This window comes from Pseudochaenichthys georgianus, chromosome 11 (assembly GCF_902827115.2).
Source record: "Pseudochaenichthys georgianus chromosome 11, fPseGeo1.2, whole genome shotgun sequence".
Taxonomy (NCBI): domain Eukaryota; kingdom Metazoa; phylum Chordata; class Actinopteri; order Perciformes; family Channichthyidae; genus Pseudochaenichthys; species Pseudochaenichthys georgianus.
Window position 1 is genome coordinate 715,858 of NC_047513.1, and position 10,352 is coordinate 726,209.

Here is a 10,352-nt window from a genome sequence, read left to right on the forward strand (position 1 = left end):
CATCAAATCCACGGGCTGATTTTACAAACTTGTCGTCATCTGGAAATCAATTCAGAAAAAAAGCTAGGTGATTGTGCTCTGAACTGCTACTGGGCAGTTCAAGCTAAACATGGAGCAGCGTACAACAAATAACTAATTCATGTTACACAAGCACAGAGGCAAAGGCACCGCTCGCCAAAACGTGAGCAATAGTAATGGATGTTAGAGAGAGAACTGAATGCAGAGTGAGAGGAGGGTTGCTCAGTCGCTCATGAAGACAAACATCCTGACTATGGAGAACATAAATACGCGGATCATCCTCTTCCAGTGGGTCCATAAAGTGTGCTAACCTGTTTTCCTTTAGCCCCGCCTCCAATTCCCCCTGTCACGCATGGGCAGTTCTAGGTTGGTGTGGGGGCAAAAGGGGTGAGTACCCCTGTAACACTGCACTTGGACCCCCCTGTGGCCCCCTACTGAAGAAGTGTCTATAGGCGCATTCACACTGCAGTACTTTTCCCACAAAGGTTAATCTGTACTTAGTTCATGCGAACTCTTTAGTTCTCATGAACTAAGTACAGATCGCGTTCACACCGGAAAAAGTCCCTGGGGGTGGATTAGGCAAATGAAGCCGCTGACGTCACTTCTTCTTCTTCTGCTTTGGGTTTACTGGCAGGCCGCAAACAACTTCACGGCGTATACTGCCGCCCAAAGTCCCCGGCCGGAAGTCCCCGGAGTTGGGGACTGGCTTCAGTAGAAGCTGCTGGGACTCCCAGCAGCTTCTACTGAAGCCTTCCGAGTAAATCGCCAGAACGCCGACACCTCCTCATCTCCACCGCTCCCATGTTTTATTTTGTGTTGCCATAAGTTAGTCTCTCTGCGTTTCTGCGCTGGGCTAATGCTAATGCTAATAATGCTAATGCAAGGATAATAAAATGGCGGCTTCACAAAACTTTTTGGGAGTTTTACGGGGCGTGGTTTGCAATCCGCCCAGCCAATCAGAAATAGGAACCTTGTTCTCCCACGAAAGTACCTGCTCTCTAGCAGGGACTGAATAGGGGGTGAAAAGGTTCTCATGAACTAATTTTAGTTCCGGCTCTTTTTGGTGTGAACGCAACATTTCGGAACTAAAGCGGGAAAAGTCCTGCGGTGTGAACGCGCCTTATTGATAATGCCATATGTGATAGTGTGGCAAACGCTGTCCTTACACCTGTCGTCATAGAATTTAGTTTTTAATAATGTAATTTATTACAATTTCAACTAAGTTGCTGACATACATTTTGTAAATAAAAAACAATTACCAATCATGGTATATTATGTTCTTTGCAGGCTATGACTTTAATCTGAACTAACAAGGTTAACATCTTGAGCAGTGTCTTTTGTCCTGCATTTAGTCACGGCAGCGTCTCGTCTCAGTCGGATGAATGGAGAGAGATACATCGAAATTCAGCTTTCAGCTCATTTTGAATGTTTTTATTCGAGTATTAGTACAGGCAAATTGATAGTAAAAATGATCCACAGATGAATAGAGGACTCTTACCCAATATAAGCGAATGGGAAAAGTCTTTCTCGGCACAATGACGTCATGGACTGACCTGGAAGTGAAGTACCACCATCTGGACGTTATGAAAATGTGCTTCAACATCCGGACCACTTCCTGAAGGCTTGGCAATATTAGGTGCATTTGGAACAGCATGGAAACCTTCATTCATTATTTCAAAGCTCTGAAACAACACTGACCTTTCTGAAAGAGTCACTGGCACATATCCAAACCCTATTTTTAATTTACAAGTTTGGAGATTTAAGAACGGTGTTGGATAAATGACTGAAATGATTGGATAAAGACTTTTGTTTGCTGGTACCGTTATCTGAACACTGTAAAACGTTGTCTCTCCCCCCCCTCCAGATGTCCTACAACATGGTGTGGATGTGTAACCGGCTGGTCCGGTTGAATCTGCTGTGTAAGGGACGCTCAGAGGCAGATCCTCTGGAGGTGAGAGCTCTTTGTTTCACACATGCCTGTACACAGACACAGAACACCTGATGATACACTGACAACAGATCATAGAGTCGACCACAGGCCCCTTCAGCATACTTTAAGGAGTTGTGAAGAAAGGCAGGAGTGTCAGACCCTCCTCTGGTCCCTGATGCCCCTTTCACACCAACGCGGTTCTAGGGCCGGTGCTCGGCCTACCAGATCAGCTCGGGGTCTGTTACGACGGCACGCATTGGCTGTACGGCAACCCAAGAGAGACATTTTACACGGCCATATTCCGAAAGATTATAAAAAAATAACAATCGACATTGATCTGAACGAGGGAGGTGATTTATTATCATTACAATGTAATTTCCCGATCATTTAAATATGAATATGGTGAAATACATTCTTAGAGCAAATGGAGCGAGAAATGGATTTAACTCCTGTTTGACAATAACTGTGAATTTCTTTCCTTTTATTTAAAATTAGAAATCAAATGTGATCACACACCAACGCAGTTTTTAAAGATATACATTTTTGAACACAGAATCATTTACCAAATTACACCATATCAGAGTCAGAAGATGCTATCTATTCATTGCAGTTATTGTTTATTGAATTAGATTAACATGAGCTCAACATAATTATGTAGAGTACAAGTGCACAGCCAAGTGAATGCTATTTGCATGTCATTGTATTTATGGAATTCTAACACTGGAGTTTGTTATTATTTACTATAACTTGATCATTCTGCTTCAGTTTGTGGGCTACAGCCAGTTTATGGGAGCAGCACGTGAACAGCTTCATCCTCTGAACGTGTGTACTGTCTGTTCAACAAACTGCAGGAACCCAGAACACAGACAACAAACACAACCCCCTTCACATCTCAACTATTGTAAATGTTACGCGTCCCCGATGTGACCACAGTAGCAGAGATGAAACCTGTATCAAGCAGGTGGAACAGGAGCGTGAGGACACGGTGTGCTATGTTTCCTTGCAGATCGCTTCTCTGGTTGTTTTATTGCACATCAAAATCATGTAAACATATCAACTTTATATTTTATGCATTTCAGTTCTTCAATAACATTATTATCACTTCACTTTCCTGACACAGTTCCACTAACATACATTCACTGTCGATTGCTATTTTTTAATATTCTTTGCGGAATTTGGCCGTGTAAAATGTCCTCGTGGGTTGCCGTACAGCCAATGCCTGACGTCATTGGTAAGCGTAACGGACCCCGAGCTGATCTGGTAGGCCGAGCACATATGGTACCTACACCGGTTCGGAGATAGAGCCTGATCGGTTTTTCCTGTTCACACCGCAGCGGAGCCGGCTCTTTTCCCCGAAAACCGGTTCTTACCAAGCTCCAAAAGCAAGAACCACGTACGTCACGCTTACGTCGGAGGCGGGGGCAGGGGCAGGATCAATCTGAGCAACAGTAACAAGCAGTAGCGCTGAGCAACAATGTTCATCCAGGGGACATGTGATAGTGAGTAAAGGGCAGAAAGTCTGATGCACATTTGATCATCTCTAATAACTTATTATCGGGACAGTTTGCAGAGCTGTGCTTCGTTGACAGAAGTCCAGCCATGCGTCACACCTCTTTTAAACATCACTGTTGGCTGAAGTCGTCTCAGGAGAATACTTCAGTGTACCCTCTGTTATAGCTCCTCCAGAGAGACTCCTCTCTCCTCTACATCTTTGTACCCTCGGTTACAGCTCCTCCAGAGAGACTCCTCTACATCTTTGTACCTTCGGTTACAGCTCCTCCAGAGAGACTCCTCTCTCCTCTACATCTTTGTACCCTCGGTTACAGCTCCTCCAGAGAGACTCCTCTACATCTTTGTACCTTCGGTTACAGCTCCTCCAGAGAGACTCCTCTCTCCTCTACATCTTTGTACCTTCGGTTACAGCTCCTCCAGAGAGACTCCTCTACATCTTTGTACCTTCGGTTACAGCTCCTCCAGAGAGACTCCTCTCTCCTCTACATCTTTGTACCTTCGGTTACAGCTCCTCCAGAGAGACTCCTCTCTCCTCTACATCTTTGTACCCTCGGTTACAGCTCCTCCAGAGAGACTCCTCTCTCCTCTACATCTTTGTACCCTCGGTTACAGCTCCTCTAGAGAAACTCCTCTCTCCACTAAATCAGTGTATCCTCGGTTATGGCTCCTCCAGACAGCCTCCTCGATAATCGATCCTCGACGACCCTTTAGAGACATTTGTTTTCCTTCCAGACGGCGCGCCGACATCCGTTTCCGGGTCGCTGCCGGAGGACCTGGGAGTCTGGGATGCGAACATTTGAGAAATGACAAACGGCTCATTTCCGAGGACTCGCGCGCGTCTGCTTGACGCCGGGACGACCGGCTGCCCTCCCCGACAGGCGCACGGACGCGAGGGCCTGCTCATCACTGCGCACACAAGTTCAACCGCAGTTTTAATAATATTATTAGGGTCTGAGAAGACCCTATTGAAATCTAAAAAATCTGTCGTGCAGCGACCGCTAAACCTGCCAAAAACACCCAAAAACAGGGAAAACGACCGACAAAAGCACAGAAAATGTTCGTAAATAATGACGGCTGATAGGCCGCGTGAGCCCAGTCACGTGGAGCCCACGTGACTGCAACTCGCATAATTGAAATCGTTACAATCAGCTTATTCGCTCGCGAAGCGAGCGATAACCATGCAAAACCCACTAAAAACAGGGTAAAAAAGGGGCAAAAGCCCATTAAAGGTGGCCCAAATCACGCCAGTAGGTAGGCCGGACTTCGCCAAAAAATCCGATGTTGTTGTAAGGCAATGGAAAATCGTCCAAACAGCACCAGACTTCATATGATGGCTAATGGTCCGGCCCTCAACAGCTCTACGTGAAATCTGAAATCTCACCATTTGTCGTTTCCATGGCAACGCTTCCCTCGCCATAAAACACGGTGTTGTCCTAAATCAATGGAAAATGGTCCAAACAGCACCAGACTTCAGACTATCATTAATGGTCCGGCCCTCATCAGCTCTACGCCAATTATGGGATGTCATCATATGCCGTTGCCATGGTGACAGATCCCTCGCCGTGAAACACGGTGTTGTCCTAATTCAATGGAAAATCGTCCAAAAGGCACCAGATTTCATATGATGGCTAATGGTCCGGCCCTCAACAGCTCTACGCCAATTAGGGGATGTCCTCATATGCCGTTGCCATGGCAACGCGTCCCTCGCCGTGAAACACGGTGTTGTCCTAATTCAATGGAAAATCATCCAAACAGCACCAGATTTCATATGATGGCTAATGGTCCGGCCCTCAACAGCTCTACGTGAAATCTGAAATCTCACCATTTGTCGTTTCCCTCGCCATAAAACACGGTGTTGTCCTAATTCAATGGAAAAGGTTCCAAACGGCACCAAACTTCAGACTATCATTAAAGGTTCAGCCCTCAACAGCTCTGTCAATTATGGGATGTCCTCATATGCCATTGCCATGGCAACGCGTCCCTCGCCATAAACGACGGTGTCGCTGTAAATCCAATGGACACGGTCCCATCGTCCCCCAATCTTCACTTTTATATCACCGGTCCATGCCTCAACAGCTCCAAGTGAAATCGCTCTGTCAATTAGGGGATGTCATCATATGCCATTGCCATAGCAACAGATCCCTCGCCATGAAACACAGTGTCGCTGTTACTCCTATGAAAATGGTCTAAACGCCACCAGACTTCAGATGACAGTTAATGGTCTGTTTGTGTTACTGCTGTAACTCAAAAAAAATCCCACGTTTGCCAACGGCCGAGTCCTCGGGACACCTAGACACGTCGACGTGCGGACAACAGCCTGCGGAACATCGAAGACCCGCTCAACGCTGCTTGCAGCTTTAATTATTATTATTATTGTTGCTGATGGTTGTGGTCGAGGAGCTGTAGATGTTGCACTAACATCTGTATCATGGTCAGTAGCGTCTGGAGCACGAACGCAACCCTGTGATCCGCCATTGTTGTTGTTGGCGAAACGCATCAGCACTGACTGGTGAGGCTATGATCGTATAGGGCGTACACACGGAGCCGCAAACGTTTTGTTTCCAGACCTACCCACTCTGGGAGCCGTTTTCAAAGTGTATCTGATTCGGGCTCCGAATCCGGGGCTCCGAATCCGGGGCTCCGAATCCGGGGCACTGTGTTGGCTACAATTATTTTTTTACGCAAGCCTTCATCGCCACGGAGGAGCACACAGCCTCTGTGAGCCAGAGAGAGCGAGAGAGCTAGGGAGAGAGAGCACACCTTTATCTATTTAATATAGATAAAGTAAGAAGTCATTCCAATGTGTACTATAGGACAGTAAAAAAACTAAAAACTGTTTAAAAGGGGAGTGATTTGTAAAATATGCATAAATAGAAAGAAAGAATGCTAACTGCAACATAAGATAAGAATAAACCAGTTTAAATTATTTGTTATTGGTTGTGATCATATTCTAAAGATGTTTGGATTATTGAAAAGTAAACAGCTCCCTTTCATCCGAGTGTTGAGAGCTGTGTCCATCAATTCATGATGAGCTCAAAGTGCAGCAGATTGATGCATTTCACTTCAACATTTAAAAAAGTGATTTGTAATCTGTTCTAGAAAAACGATGTGATTTTGGATATTTCTGGGGTTAGGTGGTCCGCGAGTGATTTTGTTGTTGGTTGAGTGGTCCTTGGTATGAACAAGTTTGAGAATCACTGCCCTAGAGGATGTAAGGTCCATCCCCAAATAAAGCAGGTTAAAATAATTAAATTGAATACATGTTCTTTTAGTAAACACTGCAAACGGGTCCCACAGACCCAAACAGCACACAAGCATATAAGCATATAAAAATGTGCTAAATATATACACTGCAAAAAAAAAAAAAAAAAAAGTAGAAGTAGCTCACAACTTGTTTTATTTTTTGAAAGTAGCTCTCATCCTAAAAAAGGTTGGTGACCCCTGGTCTATACGATAGAGAACGTTAGTGGATACAACTGATATCGTCTCCGTGTGGACGGGGCCTTAAAGAGGCCCAATTACGCATTCTGGGGTTTTCCCTCTCCTGTAGTGTGTTCTATAGGTTTTTCTTCAAAGTCTAAAATCCCTGTGTTCCCTACAGATGGAGCTTCTCTCCCACCAAGAGCCAGCCCTCACTATAAGCTTTATCAGATAGGAAAACACAGTGTGCTTTATTTTAAATCCCGCTGTTGTGTTTCTGTCCTCCAGAGACAATGTGAAAGCGACGTAGAGGACGGCGAGAGCAAGCCGGCCTCCCTGCTGCGCCGCAGACTCAGCAGCAGCTCGTAGAGCGGGGGGAGGATCCCTGAAGGGGGGTGGACGTCTTACAAGCACAGCCTCATCTTACAAGCATGTGTATGTGGAAGAGCTCCAGGGGACAGACCAGCTGAGCGTTAGGACTTTGATGATGCTGCTTGTGATTGGGTGGTTACTGATTTAGGGAATCTCTTCAATATCACAATGTGCACAAACAAGCTTTGAGTAGACCTTCTACAGAACATTTTTACCTATATTTTTATGTCCAAGTCTTCCGTGACTTTTATGTGAATGTTTTTTTCTCGTCAGCCAAATGCAAAGTTAACGTTTACTCTCGTCCTGTGATGACTTAATCATGAAAAGTGATGGAAATACCAAGGCCATGTATTTTTTCTACACAGATACATATAAATACAGAATATAATATGTAAAGCTGTATAATTCAGATTTATTTGTGAAATATTAACATATAGCCCATTCTTATCATATATGCCCTTCTGTGTCAGGTTGTATGCATGCCCCGTGTTGCTGTAGATATGAAAGTAGGCCTGCACCCAGGTAATGTGTTATTTCCCCTAGAGCATGAATAAAGAGTATTATATTCTATTTCATACTGATGTGTTGAAGCAACACATTCATTTGAGTGTACTTGTTCAGATCTGCACATGATCACGGCCCACGCTGTGAGGGTTAGTTAAGCCAGATACAGAAAGATATCAGGTTGCCAGCTCATGTTGAGTTCCCCAAAGTGTCATGTTAGAAATGTATAGTAGGCTCTCAGCACATAGACACTGCTGGGTGCTAACTTGCATATGTTGGGCAATTTGCACAATTAGCATAACTTGTGTTAATAAGCATTAATAACCATTATACCGTTTTGATATTCCGCTGAAGTATACGCTGTGACGTAATAACTCTTCTTTTTGTAGGTATAAAAGTCACGGCTCGCCACTGCTTAAGACATATAAACAACTGCAACGAAAGTAACAAACACAATTCAATATCCTTTTCAATTTCAAAGAACACAAATAGGGTTATTTACAGGTGTTATTTTGTGTGGCAGAGGGTCGCTTTCATTGATGCCTTTTGCACCCGGCCCGTTGTTTTGATATTCCGCTGAAGTATACGCTGTTACGTAATAACCCGAGGGAAGGGGGGTGTCAGAGGGCCTAGGTATAAAAGTCACGGCTCGCCACTGCTCAGCATTTCCGGATTCACTAAATGACTGAGTTGGTACCAGACTAATAACTACAGGTTTGTTGACTCAGCTTGTTTGCAACCTGTCACCAGCAGCATCTCCCACAATCCTTCACTGTTCTGATCACAGTCTGGAGCATTTCCTGGTGAGGCGTCTCATTAGAGTCACATCCATCTCCCGAGTGCTCATATCTTCAGCCCCAGTGTATTGTCAGCGATGAAACCCTGTTCCCAGGTCTCAATAATGACTTTGTTCACCAGTCATGACTGATGGAGGAGATGGCCAGAGCGGAAACAAACAAACACTCATCAAATGTTTTTGTTTTTAATGGGTAACTAGTGTAATGTACTGTTTGTCCCAGAATTGAAGTCTATAACATTAAAACACATTATCAACAGAACGTGAAGAGTTTTACGTTTTGTCAAAAATGTCTATGTATTATGTAGCAGAGACCTCTGCTGAAACTAGCATGCTTACTGACTGCAGTGCTGTCTTAATAGACAAAGATGGAGGCCATTATCTTTCTCAAAAGCTTCACTCAGTCAAAGTTCACATGATGAGAACGCTGGGTGGCAGCAGGCTGGTATATTGGATTTAATAAACTGCAGTTGTGTTTATGACTCTGTCTATCTCCTGAAAGTATACAGGATGTTGCAGAACATGCAGCATGTATCCATGATGAACCCGTTTGCTATCCATTCATCACGAGCCTAAACGTTTCATAATGTGTGTGTTAGAATAAAGAGGTTTAGACACTGTTTAGAGTTTGCCAGTATTCTTTAGAGGAAGGTAAAGCTTCTGGGGTTTTGATCACGGCATGAGGAATAAACAAGGAACACGTGATGAGCATCATTGTGTTACGCTTAAAGGTCCCCTGTTATGCTCTTGTTCAACAATAGAGTACAGGTCTCCCATACAACACATGTTACCTTGGTCTAATGGCTGCACCACCAAAAGGCATTGTGACATCACAAAGTGACCACAATCTGATCAGCTCATTTTCAGACAGGTTTTTATAAAGATGGACCAGGATCAAAAGAGAGGGGTCTTTGTCTCTGAAACTCAGTCTCTTTACACAGAGGGGAAAAGTGGACTTTGCATAATAGGTGACCGAGAGGCTAAATGTTTATTTTTATGAAAAAATCAATGTTTGTTTGATAAAATAAACGTCATCATCCCAGCTGAATGATTCATTCCAGATGTTCTAGGTACTTCTCTGTGTCAACAGAACTTATGTAGTTTTACTTTCGTGAAATGATAAAAAAACGGAGGTAAATGTAACTGCCTGTTCGATCATTCGGTGCGTTCACACCAAAAAGAGTACTTAGTGCCGGGAACTTTTACCCCCATTTTCAGTGCCTGCAGTAGCAAAAAAGTACCAATTTCTATTGGCTGGGTGGATTGCAAACCACGCCCCGTAAAACTCCCAAAAAGTTTTGTGAAGCCGCCATTTTATTATCCTCGCATTAGCATTATTAGCATTAGCATTCGCCCAGCGCAGAAAGGCAGAGAGACTAACTCATGGCAACACAAAAGAAAACATGGGAGCGGTGGAGATGAGGAGGTGTCCGCGTTCTGGCGATTTACTCGGAAGGCTTCAGTAGAAGCTGCTGGGAGTCCCAGCAGCTTCTACTGAAGCCTTCCCCAACTCCGGGGACTTCGGGTTGTTTGCGGCCTGCCAGTAAACCCAAAGCAGAAGAAGACGAAGCGACGTCAGCAGCTCATTTGCGTAATCTTCCCTCAGGGAAAAGTACTCTGGTGTGAACGCGATTGGTACTTAGTGCCCTGGGGTAATAAGTGCCGGCACTAAGTACGGCAAAGTACTTGGTGTGAAAGCGGCTAATGTTAGTCAATGGGAACAAGTTTTGGTCCCAATGATGGTATCAGTTCCATCTGTTCCCCATCAGCCCTGCAGCCACCTGACCTTCTGTTCACCTG

At 44.5% G+C, this 10,352-nt stretch overlaps 1 protein-coding gene across 6 annotated transcripts in view; it reads left to right on the forward strand.

Annotated features, from left to right (window-relative positions):
• The window catches only part of LOC117454727 (death-associated protein kinase 2), a 29,773-nt gene extending 21,946 nt beyond the window's left edge, over nucleotides 1–7,827 (forward strand). For all 6 annotated transcript variants that reach the window (XM_071204772.1, XM_071204775.1, XM_071204774.1 and 3 more), the window contains 2 exons: nucleotides 1,883–1,969; nucleotides 7,169–7,827. In XM_071204772.1, the coding sequence (XP_071060873.1) occupies nucleotides 1,883–1,969; nucleotides 7,169–7,249 (168 nt within the window). In that variant the 3' untranslated portion in view covers nucleotides 7,250–7,827. The remainder of the gene's footprint in view (nucleotides 1–1,882; nucleotides 1,970–7,168) is intronic.
• Nucleotides 7,828–10,352: the final 2,525 nt, after the last annotated feature.